The 23,281-nt window shown below is 54.1% G+C and overlaps 1 protein-coding gene across 1 annotated transcript in view; it reads right to left on the bottom strand.

The window, feature by feature from the left end:
• Window positions 1-466: 466 nt before the first annotated feature.
• The window catches only part of LOC142486499 (ciliary microtubule associated protein 1A-like), a 70,252-nt gene continuing 47,437 nt past the window's right edge, over window positions 467-23,281 (bottom strand). Inside the window, exons 3-6 of the mRNA XM_075585079.1 lie at window positions 15,800-16,003; window positions 14,823-14,924; window positions 4,181-4,302; window positions 467-712 (exon numbers count right to left, since the gene is read on the bottom strand). Coding sequence (XP_075441194.1) covers window positions 467-712; window positions 4,181-4,302; window positions 14,823-14,924; window positions 15,800-16,003 — 674 coding nt within the window. The remainder of the gene's footprint in view (window positions 713-4,180; window positions 4,303-14,822; window positions 14,925-15,799; window positions 16,004-23,281) is intronic.

Raw genomic sequence — 23,281 nt, 5'->3', positions numbered from 1 at the left:
TACCGCAACGGTAGTAATGCCTTGAGGTGCTCGTAGTCATCCTGGTCTGTTCATGGGGTGAACTGCAGGGTTTATTTTGCCTTGCCCGATAGCAAGGGCTGTAGCCGCAGCACCCAGTCCCGTTGAGGTACTCGGTACCTTAAGCACTGTGTCTCAAAGTCTGATAGGAAACCGTCAATCTTGTCCATGCTACAGACGAACTTGTTAAAGCTGTGGTGATTTGCTTGAGGCACAGGGTGCTCTCCATTCACCAGGTGAGCATGAGGGGTCGCCTGTCCGTGGACCGCTGCCAGCATGCGAATCCGCTCATCAGCTGTAGCGTTTGCCCCCCATGAGGCAAGAAGTGCGGTCAGTCCAGAATTAGGGTCTCCGCAGGTACAGGAACAATTGGAACTATAGGCACAATAATGTTCCCCGCAACCCCCAAACCCAGTCCTTCACCAATATCCCGGTGAGCACCTTCCTCCTAATCTGGTTCATCCTCCTCCGGGGGTGGCATCAATTCACCCACCCTGTGCCGGAGTGACTCCGCTGCGGCTGCAGTCACCGGAGCCGTGCGTGAAAGGACAGAAAGACTTTCTTCATACTGTTCCACATCCTCTTCCAGCTGTGTCTTCGCCCGACCAGCCATCGGTAACACATACTCTTCACACCGGGCAACGAGCCTGGCACGATCCCAGGACCGGAATCTCCCAGCTCGCTTGTCATGATTCTCCCGCAGGCAACAAGAGAGGGCACAAAGAGTGACTGTGTTCTCTTGTAACTCGTGTGTGTGCTATCTCACGCTTTGAGGAGCTCGTAACTGAGAGCCTCCCCGCTATGCTATAGTACCCTGCAAGATACTATATCATAGATTCAATCAGATCCCACCGCTGCCACCAGTTAATATATAAGCCTGTCACGGCAGACCAAGCTTATTAATTTTCAATTTGGCCCAGTATCCGAAGAGGAGATTACACAAGCGCTCCTCAAATTAAAACTAAGGAGCCAATGTGGACCTGACCTACTACAATCTAGGTTCCTAAGACTTGGTGCCCCAGCAATTGCCAAACCAATTGCATCCATAGTCAACTCTATCCTGTCTACAGGCCATATCCGTAAGACCTGGAAAACTGCCAGAGTTGTCCCAATCTTCAAAAGTGGGGACAAAAACACTGTCTCAAACTACAGGCCAATCTCCCTTCTCCCAATCCTATCCAAAGTCATGGAAAAATGTGTCCACTCCCAATTAAGTGATTACTATAACAAGACAAATTTCCCTAGCCAATTCCAATCTGGCTTTTGCCCCAAACACTCCACCGTAACTACCCTGCTAAAAGTTTGCAATGAAATCCAGTGCGGAATGGAACGGGGACAATTCACTGGTGCAGTATTCCTAAATTTTGCAAAGGCTTTTGATACTGTTGATCATGCTATCCTGCTTAACAAACTCCAGAGCTCTGGAATAGGGAAGCATGCTTTAAACTGGTTTCAGTCCTACCTATCGGGTAGATCCCAACTTGTGTCCATCTCAGGCTCTAAATCCAACCCCCTGGATATCACCTGTGGTGTCCCGCAAGGCTCTGTTCTGGGGCCCCTACTCTTCTCAGTGTTCATTAATGATCTTCCCACAGCTTGTAAGGAAGCTTCAATACACATGTATGCAGATGACACAATCCTATATGCACACAGCCATAGCCTCTCTGACCTTCAACACATACAGTACTTCAGTCTGACTTTTTGAAACTTGAAAACTGGAATTCCCAATTCTACGACCTTCCTAACTAAAGTTATATAGTTCATTGGGTGAGGGCTTCGATGTGGTATGTGGTTAAACATTTCCCCGTCTGCGGTCTGCGGTCTGCGGTCTGCGGTCGGGAACTCAATGTATCCGTTCCCGGTTTCACTTGATAACCGCAGATGCACTTACCCAATTTACCCGCACACAGGCAGCATTACCCGCACACAGGCAGCATTACCCGCACAGAGGCAGCGTTACCCGCACAGAGGCAGCGTTACCCGCACAGAGGCAGCGTTACCGGCACACAGGCAGCATTACCCGCACAGAGGCAGCGTTACCCGCACAGAGGCAGCGTTACTCGCACACAGGCAGCGTTACCCGCACAGAGGCAGAGTTACCCGCACAGAGGCAGCGTTACCCGCACACAGGCAGCGTTACCCGCACAGAGGCAGCGTTACCCGCACACAGGCAGCGTTACCCGCACAGAGGCAGCGTTACCCGCACACAGGCAGCGTTACCCGCACAGAGGCAGCGTTACCCGCACAGAGGCAGCGTTACCCGCACAGAGGCAGCGTTACCCGCACAGAGGCAGCGTTACCGGCACACAGGCAGCGTTACCCGCACAGAGGCAGCGTTACCCACACACAGGCAGGGTTACCCGCACAGAGGCAGCGTTACCCGTACACAGGCAGCGTTACCCGCACAGAGGCAGCATTACCCGCACAGAGGCAGCGTTACCCGCACAGAGGCAGCGTTACCCGCACACAGGCAGCGTTACCCGCACACAGGCAGCGTTACCCGCACACAGGCAGCGTTACCCGCACACAGGCAGCGTTACCCGCACACAGGCAGCGTTACCCGCACACAGGCAGCGTTACCCGCACAGAGGCAGCGTTACCCGCACAGAGGCAGCGTTACCCGCACACAGGCAGCGTTACCCGCACAGAGGCAGCGTTACCCACACAGAGGCAGCGTTACCCGCACACAGGCAGCGTTACCCGCACAGAGGCAGCGTTACCCGCACAGAGGCAGCGTTACCCGCACAGAGGCAGCGTTACCCGCACAGAGGCAGAGTTACCGGCAGAGAGGCAGAGTTACCGGCAGAGAGGCAGAGTTACCGGCACAGAGGCAGAGTTACCGGCACAGAGGCAGAGTTACCCGCACACAGGCAGCGTTACCGGCACAGAGGCAGCGTTACCGGCACAGAGGCAGCGTTACCCGCACACAGGCAGAGTTACCCGCACACAGGCAGAGTTACCCGCACACAGGCAGAGTTACCCGCACAGAGGCAGAGTTACTCGCACACAGGCAGAGTTACCCGCACAGAGGCAGAGTTACCGGCAGAGAGGCAGAGTTACCCGCACACAGGCGGAGTTACCGGCACAGAGGCAGCGTTACCGGCACACAGGCAGAGTTACCGGCACAGAGGCAGAGTTACCCGCACACAGGCAGAGTTACCCGCACAGAGGCAGAGTTACCGGCAGAGAGGCAGAGTTACCCGCACACAGGCAGAGTTACCGGCAGAGAGGCAGAGTTACCGGCAGAGAGGCAGAGTTACCCGCACACAGGCAGAGTTACCGGCGCAGAGGCAGAGTTACCGGCGCAGAGGCAGAGTTACCGGCGCAGAGGCAGAGTTACCGGCGCAGAGGCAGAGTTACCGGCGCAGAGGCAGAGTTACCGGCGCAGAGGCAGAGTTACCGGCGCAGAGGCAGAGTTACCGGCGCAGAGGCAGAGTTACCGGCGCAGAGGCAGAGTTACCGGCGCAGAGGCAGAGTTACCGGCGCAGAGGCAGAGTTACCGGCACACAGGCAGCGTTACCCGCACACAGGCAGCGTTACCCGCAGAGAGCCTCTCTCTGACAAACACACACACATGTCCTCTCTCTCTGTCTGACACACACACACACACACACACACACACGTCCTCTCTCTCTCTCTGACACACATGTGCCCTCTCTCTCTCTGACACACACACGTGTCCTCTCTCTCTCTCTCTCTCTCTCTGACACACACGTGTGCTCTCTCTGACACACACACGTGTCCTCTGTCTCTCTCTGACACACACGTGTCCTCTCTCTCTCTCTGACACACACACGTGTCCTCTCTTTGACACACACACGTGTCCTCTCTCTCTCTGACACACACACGTGTCCTCTCTCTCTGACACACACGTGTCCTCTCTCTGACACACACACGTGTCCTCTCTCTCTGACACACACACGTGTCCTCTCTCTCTGACACACACGTGTCCTCTCTCTCTGACACACACACATGTGTCCTCTCTCTCTCTGACACACACGTGTCCTCTCTCTCTGACACACACACGTGTCCTCTCTCTCTCTCTCTGACACACACACGTGTCCTCTCTCTCTCTCTCTGACACACACACGTGTCCTCTCTCTCTGACACACACGTGTCCTCTCTCTCTCTGACACACACACACGTGTCCTCTGTCCCTCACTTTCTGCAGGTCCTCGTGGAAGCTGCCGATCTTGCTCCGACCAGTCATGGTGTAGTTGGGGGCTGAAGATCTATCCACTATCCTCGGCCCCAGCACGGAGGGTAACATGTACGCAGCGGGACCTGGGGGAAGAGATACAGTGTAACACATAGAGGGTAACATACGCAATGGGACCTGGGGGAAGAGATACAGTGTAACACATACAGAGGGTAACATGTACGCAGCGGGACCTGGGGGAAGAGATACAGTGTAACACATACAGAGGGTAACATGTACGCAGCGGGACCTGGGGGAAGAGATACAGTGTAACACATAGAGGGTAACATACGCAATGGGACCTGGGGGAAGAGATACAGTGTAACACATACAGAGGGTAACATGTACGCAGCGGAACCTGGGGGAAGAGATACAGTGTAACACATACAGAGGGTAACATGTACGCAGCGGAACCTGGGGGAAGAGATACAGTGTAACACATACAGAGGGTAACATGTACGCAGCGGGACCTGGGGGAAGAGATACAGTGTAACACATACAGAGGTTAACATGTACGCAGCGGAACCTGGGGGAAGAGATACAGTGTAACACATACAGAGGGTAACATACGCAGTAGGACCTGGGGGAAGAGATACAGTGTAACACATACAGAGGGTAACATGTACGCAGCGGGACCTGGGGGAAGAGATACAGTGTAACACATAGAGGGTAACATGTACGCAGCGGAACCTGGGGGAAGAGATACAGTGTAACACATACAGAGGGTAACATACGCAATGGGACCTGGGGGAAGAGATACAGTGTAACACAGAGGGTAACATGTACGCAATGGGACATTGGGGAAGAGATACAGTGTAACACAGAGGGTAACATGTACGCAGTGGGACCTGGGGGAAGAGATACAGTGCAACACACACAGAGGGTAACATACGCAATGGGACCTGGGGAAGAGATACAGTGTAACACAGAGGGTAACATGTACGCAGTGGGACCTGGGGGAAGAGATACAGTGCAACACACACAGGGGGTAACATGTACGCAGTGGGACCTGGGGGAAGAGATACAGTGTAACACACACAGGGGGTAACATGTACGCAGCGGGGGTCTTAGAGTATTACGTGGGGTTTCATCCCTCTGGATATACCTTGGAGGGGTTTTTTAAGTATAGGGAATCAAGGGAAGTACCGAAGACCCATCTGGTCCTTGGAAACGGACCAGAAGAAGGGGTTCACCCCCGAAACGTTGCCCCCCTTGTACATATACTGCCCACTCCCCCGTTTGGTGGTGTTTTGTTGTCTTTCCTTCCCTCTCTATTACGTGTATGTTCTCATTAGGACGTGTCCTTTTATGTATCAGCATATTTAGTTTGATAATGTGTGATTTGTGCTGTTTCGCTATATAAAAGTTTCTTTTGGCATATCCAAATCTCCTCTATTCAGTGTGAGTGCTGGGAACACCTTTGGGATTATCGTTGAAGGATTTAGGGCCTTTCCTTGTTCCTGTCGCAACGTCACTGACGCATTACTCTTTCCCGGCCCCATTGCTGAGTGCTGCCTAATCCTTATACTGTTTGTACACCTCACTGCCCATTCAGGGGGTTTATGGGATAGCACTGCTTAGTCAACACGGCTCATGGTGTAAAACATGTAGAGAAAGTGCAGGCTGACACACACGGCTGGAGGTTACAGTCTGACACACACAAGGCTGGAGGTTACAGTCTGACACACACAAGGCTGGAGGTTACAGTCTGACACACACACGGCTGGAGGTTACAGTCTGACACACACAAGGCTGGAGGTTACAGTCTGACACACACACGGCTGGAGGTTACAGTCTGACACACACACACGGCTGGAGGTTACAGTCTGACACACACACACGGCTGCAGGTTACAGGCTGATACACACACACGGCTGAAGGTTACAGGCTGACACACACACACACACGGCTGCAGGTTACAGGCTGATACACACACACGGCTGGAGGTTACAGTCTGACTGACACAGACACACACACACAGTACAGGCTAGAGATTACAGTCTGAATGACACAGAGACACACAAAGTACAGGATAGAGATTACAGTCTGACTGACAGAGACACACACAGTGCAGGCTAGAAATAACAGTCTGACAGACACAGACACACGCGCGGTGCAGGCTAGAGATTACAGTCTGACACAGACACACCGTACATGCTAGAGATTACAGTCTGACACACACGGTGAAGGCTAGAGATTACAGTCTGATCGACACACACACAGTGCAGGCTAGAGATTACAGTCTGACTGACACAGAGACACACAGTGCAGGCTGGAGATTAAAGTCTGACATAGACACACACACGGTGCAGGCTAGAGATTACAGTCTGACTGACACAGACACACGGTGCAGGCTAGAGATTGCAGTCTGACTGACACAGACACACGGTGCAGGCTAGAGATTGCAGTCTGACTGACACAGACACACACAGTGCAGGCTGGAGATTACAGTCTGAATGACACAGACACACACACAGTACAGGATAGAGATTACAGTCTGACTGACACAGAGACAAACAGTGCAGGCTAGAGATTACAGTTTGACACACACACACACACGTGCAGGCTAGAGATTACAGTCTGATTGACACAGAGACACACATAGTGCAGGCTAGAGATTACAGTCTGACACAGACACACCATACATGCTAGAGATTACAGTCTGACACAGACACACCATACATGCTAGAGATTACAGTCTGACTGACACATACACACACACGGTGCAGGCTAGAGATTACAGTCTGACACACACGGTGCAGGCTAGAGATTACCGTCTGACTGACACAGACACACACAGTGCAGGCTGGAGATTACAGTCTGACACACACACACACACACACAGTGCAGGCTAGAGATTACAGTCTGACTGACACACACACACCATACATGCTAAATATTACAGTCTGACTGACACAGACACACACACAGTGCAGGCTAGAGATTACAGTCTGACTGACACAGACACACACACAGTGCAGGATAGAGATTACAGTCTGACACAGACACACACACGGTGCAGGCTGGAGATTACAGTCTGATTGACACAGACACACACACGGTGCAGGCTGGAGATTACAGTCTGACACAGACACACATACAGTGCAGGCTAGAGATTACAGTCTGACTGACACAGACACACACACAGTGCAGGATAGAGATTACAGTCTGACACAGACACACACAGTGCAGGCTGGAGATTACAGTCTGACACACACACACACACACACACACACACACACACACACACACAGTGCAGGCTAGAGATTACAGTCTGACTGACACAGACACACACACAGTGCAGGATAGAGATTACAGTCTGACACAGACACACACACACAGTGCAGGCTAGAGATTACAGTCTGACTGACACAGACACACACACGGTGCAGGCTGGAGATTACAGTCTGACACAGACACACACACAGTGCAGGCTGGAGATTACAGTCTGACACAGACACACACACGGTGCAGGCTGGAGATTACAGTCTGACACAGACACACGCGGTGCAGGCTGGAGATTACAGTCTGACACAGACACATACACGGTGCAGGCTGGAGATTACAGTTTGACACAGACACACACACGGTGCAGGCTGGAGATTACAGTCTGACATAGACACACACGGTGCAGGCTAGAGATTACAGTCTGACTGACACAGACACACACACAGTGCAGGCTAGAGATTACAGTCTGACACACACACGGTGCAGGATAGAGATTACAGTCTGACTGACACAGACACACACACAGTGCAGGCTGGAGATTACAGTCTGACACACACACACACACACACACATACAGTGCAGGCTAGAGATTACAGTCTGATTGACACAGACACACACACAGTGCAGGCTAGAGATTACAGTCTGACTGACACAGACACACACACAGTGCAGGTTGGAGATTACTGTCTGACACAGACACACACACGGTGCAGGCTGGAGATTACAGCCTGACACAGACACACACAGTGCAGGCTAGAGATTACAGTCTGACACAGACACACACACGGTGCAGGCTGGAGATTACAGTCTGACTGACACAGACACACACACACAGTGCAGGATAGATTACAGTCTGACACAGACACACACACGGTGCAGGCTGGAGATTACAGTCTGACACAGACACACACAAAGTGCAGGCTGGAGATTACAGTCTGACACAGACACACACACGGTGCAGGCTGGAGATTACAGTCTGACACAGACACACACAAGTGCAGGCTAGAGATTACAGTCTGACTGACACAGACACACACAGTGCAGGATAGAGATTACAGTCTGACTGACACAGACACACACACAGTGCAGGATAGAGATTACAGTCTGACACAGACACACACAGTGCAGGCTGGAGATTAAAGTCTGACACACACACACACACACAGTGCAGGCTAGAGATTACAGTCTGACTGACACACACACACCATACATGCTAAATATTACAGTCTGACTGACACAGACACACACACAGTGCAGGCTAGAGATTACAGTCTGACACAGACACAGACACACACACAGTGCAGGATAGAGATTACAGTCTGACACAGACACACACACGGTGCAGGCTGGAGATTACAGTCTGATTGACACAGACACACACACGGTGCAGGCTGGAGATTACAGTCTGACACAGACACACATACAGTGCAGGCTAGAGATTACAGTCTGACTGACACAGACACACACACAGTGCAGGATAGAGATTACAGTCTGACACAGACACACACACAGTGCAGGCTGGAGATTACAGTCTGACACACACACACACACACACACACACACACACACACACACACACACACACACACACACACACACAGTGCAGGCTAGAGATTACAGTCTGACTGACACAGACACACACACAGTGCAGGATAGAGATTACAGTCTGACACAGACACACACACGGTGCAGGCTGGAGATTACAGTCTGACACAGACACACACACAGTGCAGGCTGGAGATTACAGTCTGACACAGACACACACACGGTGCAGGCTGGAGATTACAGTCTGACACAGACACACGCGGTGCAGGCTGGAGATTACAGTCTGACACAGACACATACACTGTGCAGGCTGGAGATTACAGTTTGACACAGACACACACACAGTGCAGGCTGGAGATTACAGTCTGACTGACACAGACACACACACAGTGCAGGCTAGAGATTACAGTCTGACACACACACACACACGGTGCAGGATAGAGATTACAGTCTGACTGACACAGACACACACACAGTGCAGGCTGGAGATTACAGTCTGACACACACACACACACACACACACACACAGTGCAGGCTAGAGATTACAGTCTGATTGACACAGACACACACACAGTGCAGGCTAGAGATTACAGTCTGACTGACACAGACACACACACAGTGCAGGTTGGAGATTACTGTCTGACACAGACACACACACGGTGCAGGCTGGAGATTACAGCCTGACACAGACACACACACGGTGCAGGCTAGAGATTACAGTCTGACACAGACACACACACGGTGCAGGCTGGAGATTACAGTCTGACACAGACACACACACGGTGCAGGCTGGAGATTACAGTCTGACACAGACACACACACAGTGCAGGCTAGAGATTACAGTCTGACTGACACAGACACACACAGTGCAGGATAGAGATTACAGTCTGACTGACACAGACACACACACAGTGCAGGATAGAGATTACAGTCTGACACAGACACACACGGTGCAGGCTGGAGATTAAAGTCTGACACACACACACACAGTGCAGGCTAGAGATTACAGTCTGACTGACACACACACACCATACATGCTAAATATTACAGTCTGACTGACACAGACACACACACAGTGCAGGCTAGAGATTACAGTCTGACACAGACACAGACACACACACAGTGCAGGATAGAGATTACAGTCTGACACAGACACACACACGGTGCAGGCTGGAGATTACAGTCTGATTGACACAGACACACACACGGTCCAGGCTGGAGATAACAGTCTGACACAGACACACATACAGTGCAGGCTAGAGATTACAGTCTGACTGACACAGACACACACACAGTGCAGGATAGAGATTACAGTCTGACACAGACACACACACAGTGCAGGCTGGATATTACAGTCTGACACACACACACACACACACACACACACACACACACACACACACACACACACACACACACACACACACACACACACACACAGTGCAGGCTAGAGATTAAAGTCTGACTGACACAGACACACACACAGTGCAGGATAGAGATTACAGTCTGACACAGACACACACACGGTGCAGGCTGGAGATTACAGTCTGACACAGACACACACAAAGTGCAGGCTGGAGATTACAGTCTGACACAGACACACACACGGTGCAGGCTGGAGATTACAGTCTGACACAGACACACGCGGTGCAGGCTAGAGATTACAGTCTGACTGACACAGACACACACACAGTGCAGGCTAGAGATTACAGTCTGACACACACACACACGGTGCAGGATAGAGATTACAGTCTGACTGACACAGACACACACACAGTGCAGGCTGGAGATTACAGTCTGACACACACACACACACACAGTGCAGGCTAGAGATTACAGTCTGATTGACACAGACACACACACAGTGCAGGCTAGAGATTACAGTCTGACTGACACAGACACACACACAGTGCAGGTTGGAGATTACTGTCTGACACAGACACACACACGGTGCAGGCTGGAGATTACAGTCTGACACAGACACACACACGGTGAAGGCTGGAGATTACAGTCTGACTGACACAGACACACACACACACAGTGCAGGATAGATTACAGTCTGACACAGACACACACACGGTGCAGGCTGGAGATTACAGTCTGACACAGACACACACACGGTGCAGGCTGGAGATTACAGTCTGACACAGACACACACACGGTGCAGGCTGGAGATTACAGTCTGACACAGACACACACAAAGTGCAGGCTGGAGATTACAGTCTGACACAGACACACACACGGTGCAGGCTGGAGATTACAGTCTGACACAGACACACACACAGTGCAGGCTAGAGATTACAGTCTGACTGACACAGACACACACAGTGCAGGATAGAGATTACAGTCTGACTGACACAGACACACACACACAGTGCAGGATAGAGATTACAGTCTGACACAGACACACACGGTGCAGGCTGGAGATTACAGTCTGACACAGACACACACAGTGCAGGATAGAGATTACAGTCTGACTGACACAGACACACACACAGTGCAGGATAGAGATTACAGTCTGACACAGACACACACGGTACAGGCTGGAGATTACAGTCTGACACAGACACACACAGTGCAGGATAGAGATTACAGTCTGACTGACACAGACACACACAGTGCAGGATAGAGATTACAGTTTGACACAGACACACACATGGTGCAGGCTGGAGATTACAGCCTGACACAGACACACACACACACACGTGCAGGCTAGAGATTACAGTCTGACACACACACACACACACGTGCAGGCTAGAGATTACAGTCTGACACAGACACACACGGTGCAGGCTAGAGATTACAGTCTGACACAGACACACACACAGTGCAGGCTGGAGATTACAGTCTGACACAGACACACACACGTGCAGGCTGGAGATTACAGTCTGACACAGCCACACACAGTGCAGGCTGGAGATTACAGTCTGACACAGACACACACACACAGTGCAGGCTAGAGATTACAGTCTGACACAGACACACACACAGTGCAGGATAGAGATTACAGTCTGACTGACACAGACACACACACGGTGCAGGATAGAGATTACAGTCTGATTGACACAGACACACACGGTGCAGGCTGGAGATTACAGCCTGACACAGACACACACACACAGTGCAGGCTAGAGATTACAGTCTGACACAGACACACACACAGTGCAGGCTGGAGATTACAGTCTGACTGACACAGACACACACACAGTGCAGGCTGGAGATTACAGTCTGACTGACACAGACACACACACGGTGCAGGCTGGAGATTACAGTCTGACACAGACACACACACGGTGCAGGCTGGAGATTACAGCCTGACACAGACACACACAGTGCAGGCTAGAGATTACAGTCTGATACAGACACACACACAGTGCATGATAGAGATTACAGTCTGACTGACACAGACACACACACGGTGCAGGATAGAGATTACAGTCTGACTGACACAGACACACACGGTGCAGGCTGGAGATTACAGCCTGACACAGACACACACACACAGTGCAGGCTAGAGATTACAGTCTGACACAGACACACACAGTGCATGATAGAGATTACAGTCTGACTGACAGACACACACACGGTGCAGGATAGAGATTACAGTCTGACTGACACAGACACACACGGTGCAGGCTGGAGATTACAGCCTGACACAGACACACACACACACAGTGCAGGCTAGAGATTACAGTCTGACACAGACACACACAGTGCAGGATAGAGATTACAGTCTGACACAGACACACACACGGTGCAGGAAAGAGATTACAGTCTGACTGACACAGACACACACACAGTGCAGGCTGGAGATTACAGTCTGACACACACACACACACACACACACACACACACACACACACACACACACACACACACACACACACACACACAGTGCAGGCTAGAGATTACAGTCTGATTGACACAGACACACACACAGTGCAGGCTAGAGATTACAGTCTGACTGACACAGACACACACAGTGCAGGTTGGAGATTACTGTCTGACACAGACACACACACGGTGCAGGCTGGAGATTACAGCCTGACACAGACACACACACGGTGCAGGCTAGAGATTACAGTCTGACACAGACACACACACGGTGCAGGCTGGAGATTACAGTCTGACTGACACAGACACACACACACACACACACACAGTGCAGGATAGATTACAGTCTGACACAGACACACACACGGTGCAGGCTGGAGATTACAGTCTGACACAGACACACACACGGTGCAGGCTGGAGATTACAGTCTGACACAGACACACACACGGTGCAGGCTGGAGATTACAGTCTGACACAGACACACACAAAGTGCAGGCTGGAGATTACAGTCTGACACAGACACACACACGGTGCAGGCTGGAGATTACAGTCTGACACAGACACACACACAGTGCAGGCTAGAGATTACAGTCTGACTGACACAGACACACACAGTGCAGGATAGACATTACAGTCTGACTGACACAGACACACACACAGTGCAGGATAGAGATTACAGTCTGACACAGACACACACGGTGCAGGCTGGAGATTACAGTCTGACACAGACACACACAGTGCAGGATAGAGATTACAGTCTGACTGACACAGACACACACACAGTGCAGGATAGAGATTACAGTCTGACACAGACACACACGGTACAGGCTGGAGATTACAGTCTGACACAGACACACACAGTGCAGGATAGAGATTACAGTCTGACTGACACAGACACACACAGTGCAGGATAGAGATTACAGTTTGACACAGACACACACATGGTGCAGGCTGGAGATTACAGCCTGACACAGACACACACACACACACGTGCAGGCTAGAGATTACAGTCTGACACACACACACACGTGCAGGCTAGAGATTACAGTCTGACACAGACACACACGGTGCAGGCTAGAGATTACAGTCTGACACAGACACACACACAGTGCAGGCTGGAGATTACAGTCTGACACAGAAACACACACACGTGCAGGCTGGAGATTACAGTCTGACACAGCCACACACAGTGCAGGCTGGAGATTACAGTCTGACACAGACACACACACACAGTGCAGGCTAGAGATTACAGTCTGACACAGACACACACACAGTGCAGGATAGAGATTACAGTCTGACTGACACAGACACACACACGGTGCAGGATAGAGATTACAGTCTGATTGACACAGACACACACGGTGCAGGCTGGAGATTACAGCCTGACACAGACACACACACACAGTGCAGGCTAGAGATTACAGTCTGACACAGACACACACACAGTGCAGGCTGGAGATTACAGTCTGACTGACACAGACACACACACAGTGCAGGCTGGAGATTACAGTCTGACTGACACAGACACACACACGGTGCAGGCTGGAGATTACAGTCTGACACAGACACACACACGGTGCAGGCTGGAGATTACAGCCTGACACAGACACACAAAGTGCAGGCTAGAGATTACAGTCTGACACAGACACACACACGGTGCATGATAGAGATTACAGTCTGACTGACACAGACACACACACGGTGCAGGATAGAGATTACAGTCTGACTGACACAGACACACACGGTGCAGGCTGGAGATTACAGCCTGACACAGACACACACACACAGTGCAGGCTAGAGATTACAGTCTGACACAGACACACACAGTGCAGGATAGAGATTACAGTCTGACACAGACACACACACGGTGCAGGCTAGAGATTACAGTCTGACAGACACACACACGGTGCAGGCTGGAGATTACAGTCTGACTGACACAGACACACACACAGTGCAGGCTAGAGATTACAGTCTGACACAGACACACGCGATCCCTACCCGGGGTCTGGTCGTTGCTGAATGCCTTGGTTCTTGCAGCCAGTGAGTAGGTGGGAGACGATGGATACGCAGATTTCCCCGAGCGCTCCGGGGAATAAGTACCTGCGGGGGGACAAACCAAACACTGTCACATGCACAACAGCCAGGGTCTCACACCCACACCACGGCATCCAGATTAGATTGTAAGCTCTTCAGCACAGGGACACATTGTGCCTGTACAGAGCTGCATACAGTGTCAGCACACGCGCACGCACACACAAGCGAACACACGCACGCACACACAGTAAAAGACTTCCGAAATGAAATGTTAGGCCAGTAAAAGGTGTCTCAACCTGCAACATAGGGGCCTGTGCAAGAAGCGCCGATAAAAAATAATCGCCGTCTCGTTTAAATCGCCATTTTTGGCAGCGTTGCTATTATGGTGCAGAAAGCCCAGAATACCAGCGATAGCGACATTTCAACAAATGGCGAGTAGCCGGCGCCGACACGATCTGCCCTCCGAGAAGGGCTCCCCCAGCGAGTTCTATCTGCTGCAGAGAGACGCCTCTCCCTGCGCAAATCTCGCCCGAAATGACTGTTTTTTAATTTAAATTGGATTAATAGTGTAGATGAGCAGGGGGTCTCCGGAGCAGAACCGCGTTGGTTTCAGGTCCGGGACCCCCTGCTTCCCGAGATACCGGCCCCGTTATGGGGTGCCGGTATCTCCTATGCATGGAAATGTCTGTGTCACATGACCGTGGGAATAAAATGCACAGGCGATACCGGCACCCCATAACGGGGCCTGTATCTCGGGGAGCAGGGGGTCCCCGTAGGTGTCCGGGGGTCCCCGCTGGCCTGCGGTAACAATCCTGTTACAAATAAACTGATGTGGAAGACATTGCAATAACCACCCCCCCCCCCCTCCGCCCAGTTTAGGGAAGTTGTGAGACTGTGAGGGCCACATTTGCATCAGTTCTCTGCCCCTCCCCCTTACTCACCCGGTCCAGGGGTTCTGAAGGTGTTGAGATCCCGGGGTCTCCCATAGATGGAATATGCGGGGGTCCCGTCTTTGCCCCTCATGGTGATGTTTGCTGGCACTAGGTACCCCGGCCCCGGGGAGCAATCATCCACAAACTTGAAGCGGCGGCTCCCGAAGCTGTACGCTGGGGCGCGGTACTTAGAGGGGTCGTGATGGACAAAACCTGTGAGGGGGGAATAGAGGGGTCAGCGACCTGAGAGAGGGGGGGGAGACATAGAGGGGTCAGCGACCTGAGAGAGGGGGGGGGGAGACATAGAAGGGTCAGCGACCTGAGAGAGGGGGGGGGAGACATAGAGGGGTCAGCGACCTGAGAGAGGGGGGGGGAGACATAGAGGAGTCAGCGACCTGAGAGAGGGGGGGGGGGAGACATAGAGGGGTCAGCGACCTGAGAGAGAGAAACAGGGGGGGTCAGCGACCTGAGAGGGGGACAGAGGGGAGGTCAGTGACCTGAGAGAGGGACAGAGGGGAGGTCAGTGACCTGAGAGAGGGAAACAGAGGGAGGTCAGTGACCTGAGAGAGGGAAACAGGGGGGTCAGTGATGTGGATGGTCCCCATTCCCCCCTCCCCCCTACAGGCATATGGATGGTCCCCATTCCCCCTCCCCCCTACTGGGATATGGATGGTCCCCATTCCCCCCTCCCCCCTACAGGCATATGGATGGTCCCCATTCCCCCTCCCCCTACTGGGATATGGTTGGTCCCCATTCCCCCTCCCCCCTACAGGGATATGGATGGTCCCCATTTCCTCCTCCCTCCCTACTGGGATATGGTTAGTCCCCATTAACCCCCTCCTCCCTACAGGCATATGGATGGTCCCCATTCCCCCTCCCCCTACTGGGATATGGTTGGTCCCCATTCCCCCCTCCCCCCTACAGGCATATGGATGGTCCCCATTCCCCCTCCCCCTACTGGGATATGGATGGTCCCCATTCCCCCCTCCCCCCTACAGGCATATGGATGGTCCCCATTCCCCCTCCCCCTACTGGGATATGGTTGGTCCCCATTCCCCCCTCCCCCCTACAGGGGTATGGATGGTCCCCATTTCCTCCTCCCTCCCTACTGGGATATGGTTAGTCCCCATTAACCCCCTCCTCCCTACAGGCATATGGATGGTCCCCATTCCCCCTCCCCCTACTGGGATATGGTTGGTCCCCATTCTCCCCTCCCCCCTACAGGCATATTGATGGTCCCCATTCCCCCTCCCCCCTACTGGGATATGGATGGTCCCCATTCCCCCCTCCCCCCTCCAGGCATATGGATGGTCCCCGTTCCCCCTCCCCCTACTGGGATATGGTTGGTCCCCATTCCCCCCTCCCCCCTCCAGGGATATGGATGGTCCCCATTTCCTCCTCCCTTCCTACTGGGATATGGTTAGTCCCCATTAACCCCCTCCTCCCTACAGGCATATGGATGGTCCCCATCCCCCCTCCCCCTACTGGGATATGGTTGGTCCCCATTCCCCCCTCCTCCCTACAGGGATATGGATGGTCCCCATTTCCTCCTCCCTCCCTACAGGGATATGGATGGTCCCCATTTCCTCCTCCCTCCCTACAGGGATATGTATGGTCCCCATTTCCCCCTCCCTCCCTACAGGGATATGGATGGTCCCCATTCCCCCTTCCCCCCTACTGGGATATGGATGGTCCCCATTCCCCCTTCCCCCCTACTGGGATATGGATGGTCCCCATTCCCCCTTCCCCCCTACTGGGATATGGATGGTCCCCATTCCCCCTCCCCCTACAGGGATATGGATGGTCCCCATTCCCCCTTCCCCCCTACTGGGATATGGATGGTCCCCATTCCCCCTTCCCCCCTACAGGGATATGGATGGTCCCCCTTCCCCCTCCCCCTACTGGGATATGGATGGTCCCCCTTCCCCCCTACTGGGATATGGATGGACCCATCCCCCCCCCCTTCCCTACTGGGATATGGATGGTCCCCCTTCCCCCCTACTGGGATATGGATGGTCCCCATTCCCCCCTCCCCCCTACTGGGATATGGATGTCCCCATTCCCCCTTCCCCCCTAATGGGATATGGATGGACCCATTCCCCCCCCTTCCCTACTGGGATATGGATGGTCCCCCTTCCCCCCTACTGGGATATGGATGGACCCATTCCCCCCCCTTCCCTACTGGGATATGGATGTCCCCATTCCCCCTTCCCCCCTACAGGGATATGGATGGTCCCCCTTCCCCCCTAATGGGATATGGATGGTCCCCATTCCCCCCTCCTCCCTACAGGGATATGGATGGTCCCCATTCCCCCCTACAGGGATATGGATGGTCCCCATTCCCCCTTCCCCCCTACTGGGATATGGATGGTCCCCATTCCCCCCTCCCCCCTACTGGGATATGGATGGTCCCCATTCCCCCTCCCCCTACAGGGATATGGATGGTCCCCATTCCCCCCTCCCCCCTACTGGGATATGGATGGTCCCCATTCCCCCTTCCCCCCTACAGGGATATGGATGGTCCCCCTTCCCCCTCCCCCTACTGGGATATGGATGGTCCCCCTTCCCCCCTACTGGGATATGGATGGTCCCCATTCCCCCCTCCCCCCTACTGGGATATGGATGTCCCCATTCCCTCTTCCCCCCTAATGGGATATGGATGGACCCATTCCCCCCCCTTCCCTACTGGGATATGGATGGTCCCCCTTCCCCCCTACTGGGATATGGATGGACCCATTCCCCCCCCTTTCCTACTGGGATATGGATGTCCCCATTCCCCCTTCCCCCCTACAGGGATATGGATGGTCCCCCTTCCCCCCTAATGGGATATGGATGGTCCCCATTCCCCCCTCCTCCCTACAGGGATATGGATGGTCCCCATTCCCCCCTACAGGGATATGGATGGTCCCCATTCCCCCCCTCCCTACTGGGATATGGATGGTCCCCCTTCCCCCCTACTGGGATATGGATAGTCCCCACTCCCCCCTCCTGGGATATGGATGGTCCCCATTCCCCCTTCCCCCCTACTGGGATATGGATGGTCCCCATTCCCCCCTCCCCCCTACAGGCATATGGATGGTCCCCATTCCCCCTCCCCCTACTGGGATATGGTTGGTCCCCATTCCCCCCTCCCCCCTCCAGGGATATGGATGGTCCCCATTTCCTCCTCCCTTCCTACTGGGATATGGTTAGTCCCCATTAACCCCCTCCTCCCTACAGGCATATGGATGGTCCCCATCCCCCCTCCCCCTACTGGGATATGGTTGGTCCCCATTCCCCCCTCCTCCCTACAGGGATATGGATGGTCCCCATTTCCCCCTCCCTCCCTACAGGGATATGGATGGTCCCCATTCCCCCTTCCCCCCTACTGGGATATGGATGGTCCCCATTCCCCCTTCCCCCCTACTGGGATATGGATGGTCCCCATTCCCCCTTCCCCCCTACTGGGATATGGATGGTCCCCATTCCCCCTCCCCCTACAGGGATATGGATGGTCCCCATTCCCCCTTCCCCCCTACTGGGATATGGATGGTCCCCATTCCCCCTTCCCCCCTACAGGGATATGGATGGTCCCCCTTCCCCCTCCCCCTACTGGGATATGGATGGTCCCCCTTCCCCCCTACTGGGATATGGATGGACCCATCCCCCCCCCTTCCCTACTGGGATATGGATGGTCCCCCTTCCCCCCTACTGGGATATGGATGGTCCCCATTCCCCCCTCCCCCCTACTGGGATATGGATGTCCCCATTCCCCCTTCCCCCCTAATGGGATATGGATGGACCCATTCCCCCCCCTTCCCTACTGGGATATGGATGGTCCCCCTTCCCCCCTACTGGGATATGGATGGACCCATTCCCCCCCCCTTCCCTACTGGGATATGGATGTCCCCATTCCCCCTTCCCCCCTACAGGGATATGGATGGTCCCCCTTCCCCCCTAATGGGATATGGATGGTCCCCATTCCCCCCTCCTCCCTACAGGGATATGGATGGTCCCCATTCCCCCCTACAGGGATATGGATGGTCCCCATTCCCCCTTCCCCCCTACTGGGATATGGATGGTCCCCATTCCCCCTTCCCCCCTACAGGGATATGGATGGTCCCCATTCCCCCTCCCCCTACAGGGATATGGATGGTCCCCATTCCCCCCTCCCCCCTACTGGGATATGGATGGTCCCCATTCCCCCTTCCCCCCTACAGGGATATGGATGGTCCCCCTTCCCCCTCCCCCTACTGGGATATGGATGGTCCCCCTTCCCCCCTACTGGGATATGGATGGTCCCCATTCCCCCCTCCCCCCTACTGGGATATGGATGTCCCCATTCCCTCTTCCCCCCTAATGGGATATGGATGGACCCATTCCCCCCCCTTCCCTACTGGGATATGGATGGTCCCCCTTCCCCCCTACTGGGATATGGATGGACCCATTCCCCCCCCTTTCCTACTGGGATATGGATGTCCCCATTCCCCCTTCCCCCCTACAGGGATATGGATGGTCCCACTTCCCCCCTAATGGGATATGGATGGTCCCCATTCCCCCCTCCTCCCTACAGGGATATGGATGGTCCCCATTCCCCCCTACAGGGATATGGATGGTCCCCATTCCCCCCCTCCCTACTGGGATATGGATGGTCCCCCTTCCCCCCTACTGGGATATGGATAGTCCCCACTCCCCCCTCCTGGGATATGGATGGTCCCCATTCCCCCTTCCCCCCTACTGGGATATGGATGGTCCCCATTCCCCCCTCCCCCTACTGGGATATGGATGGTCCCCCTTCCCCCCTACTGGGATATGGATGGTCCCCATTCCCCCCTCCCCCTACTGGGATATGGATGGTCCCCATTCCCCCTTCCCCCCTACTGGGATATGGATGGTCCCAATTCCCTCCTTCCCCCTACTGGGATATGGATGGTCCCCATTCCCCCCTCTCCCCTACAGGGATATGGATGGTCCCCATTCCCCCCTCCCCCCTACAGGGATATGGATGGTCCCCATTCCCCCCTACAGGGATATGGATGGTCCCCATTACCCCCCTCCCTACTGGGATATGGATGGGCTCCATTCCCCCCTCCCCCCTACAGGGATATGGATGGTCCCCCTCCCCCCTACTGGGATATGGATGGTCCCCCTTCCCCCCTACTGGGATATGGATGGTCCCCATTCCCCCCCTCCCTACTGGGATATGGATGGTCTCCATTCCCCCCTCCCCCCTACAGGGATATGGATGGTCCACCTCCCCCCTACTGGGATATGAATGGTCCCCATTCCCCCCTACTGGGATATGGATGGTCCCCATTTGCCCCCCTCCCTACAGGGATATGGATGGTCCCCCCTTCTCCCTACTGGGATATGGATGGTCCCCATTCCCCCCTCCCCCTACAGGGATATGGATGGTCCCCCTTCCCCCCTACTGGGATATGGATGGTCCCCATTCCCCCCTACTGGGATATGGATGGTCCCCATTCCCCCCCCTCCCTACAGGGATATGGATGGTCCCCCCTTCTCCCTACTGGGATATGGATGGTCCCCATTCCCCCTCCTCCCTACAGGGATATGGATGGTCCCCCCTTCTCCCTACAGGGATATGGATGGTCCCCATCCTCCCTACAGGGATATGGATGTTCCCCCCTCCCCCTCCCCCTACAGGGATATTGATGGTCCTCATTCCCCCTTCCCCCCTACTGGGATATGGTTGGCCCCCATTCCCCTTTACTCCCTACTGGGATATGGATGGTCCCCATTCCCCCTCCCCCTACTGGGATATGGATGATCCCCATTCCCCCTTCCCCCCTACTGGGATATGGATGGTCCCCATTCCCCCCACCCTCCTACTGGGATATGGATGGTCCCCATTCCCCCATTCCCCCTACTGGGATATGGATGGTCCCCATTCCCCCCTATTGGGATATGGATGGTCCCTATTCCCCCTTCCCACCTATTGAGATATGGATGATCCCCATTCCCCCCTCCCCCCTACAGGGATATGGATGATCCCCATTCCCCCTTCTCCCCTACAGGGATATGGATGGTCCCCATTCCCCCCTATTGGGATATGGATGGTCCCCATTCCCCCCTCCCCCTACAGGGATATGGATGATCCCCATTCCCCCTTCTCCCCTACAGGGATATGGATTGTCCCAATTCCCCCTACAGGGATATGGATTGTCCCAATTCCCCCTACAGGGATATGGATGGTCCCCATTCCCCCTTACCCCCTACAGGGATATGGATGGTCCCCATTCCCCCCTCCCCCCTACTGGGATATGGATGCTCCCCATTCCCCCCTCCTCCCTATTGGGATATCGATGGTAACCATTCCCCCTTCCCCCCTACAGGGATATGGATGGTCCCCATTCCCTCTCCTCCCTACAGGGATATAGATGATCCCCATTCCCCCCTACAGGGATATGGATGGTCCCCATTCCCCCTTCCTCCCTACAGGGATATGGTGTAAGGGCGCCGCGTCTCCTTCCTCCCGCGGCGTCCCATATCTCGGCTCCAATGCCCACTGCTGCCGAGGCGCGCAGGATCCGGCCCCGCATCACCTCCTCCCTCCGCCCATCACCTACAAGACGTGCGCACCGCCGGGGCAGACCCCCATTCACGCCAATGTCTCTCAACTGCCTTCATGGCGTTGTCCCGCTATTCCTTCCTCGGCGGGTGTCGCTCGTGTGTATTTTCATCCCCACTGCTTCCAATGATCTTGAACCTCCCACACCTGCCCTACATCCAGCCTCAGCCCACCAGCGCTCTACCTACATCTGACCTCACTGCTGGTAGTTCCCCATTGCCTCCTCTCAGTATATAGTGCAACCAGCCGTGAGCTGATTGCTGAGCATAGTCAGTCTCTCGTTGTGCTTGCTACAAGCTACCTCGCAGTCTGCTCTTGTACTTCTGTTACAGACCCTCGCTTGTTTCCGGATTCCCGACTTCTGGCACCCTTGAACCCCGGCTCGCTCATCGGACTTCTACCTTCTCCTCTCCTCAACCCTGGCATTGGACTTCGACTACTCTTGACTTCTCCGACTCTGATTCCGGCAAGTACCTCTATGATCCTACACTCTCCAGCCCAGACCCAGGCTATCCACAACTACTCTGCTTACCGGAGTAACACCCACGCGGCTGTAGGGCGGTGGTTTACCTGTATCCCCACCCAGTCCGGTTAGTGGTGAGCACCCGTGACATTATGCTCAGCCCAACAGACCTGGACTCCGCCGAGGTGGGTCGACGCTTACACGAACATGATGACTTGTTCAAAGAAGTAGAGGCTTGTCTGTCACAAAATAATCAGCGAATGGAACTGCTCCAACACTACCTAGGCACCATCTCCGACCAACTTAAATCTCTTCTGTCCTCTCCTTCCACCGCTGCCGTTCCATCTTTCCTGCTTTCTCCCCGCCAGTACTCCAGACAGCATCTCCTTAACCTCGCCTACCCACTCCGAATTGCCACACGGGGGATCCTTCGGCCTGTCGTGGCTTCCTGGAGCAG

The sequence above is a fragment of the Ascaphus truei genome, unplaced genomic scaffold (genome assembly GCF_040206685.1).
Source record: "Ascaphus truei isolate aAscTru1 unplaced genomic scaffold, aAscTru1.hap1 HAP1_SCAFFOLD_909, whole genome shotgun sequence".
In the NCBI taxonomy this organism is placed as follows: Eukaryota; Metazoa; Chordata; class Amphibia; order Anura; family Ascaphidae; genus Ascaphus; species Ascaphus truei.
Note: the sequence above shows the minus strand (reverse complement) of the source record. Positions and strands in the feature narration are given on the sequence as shown.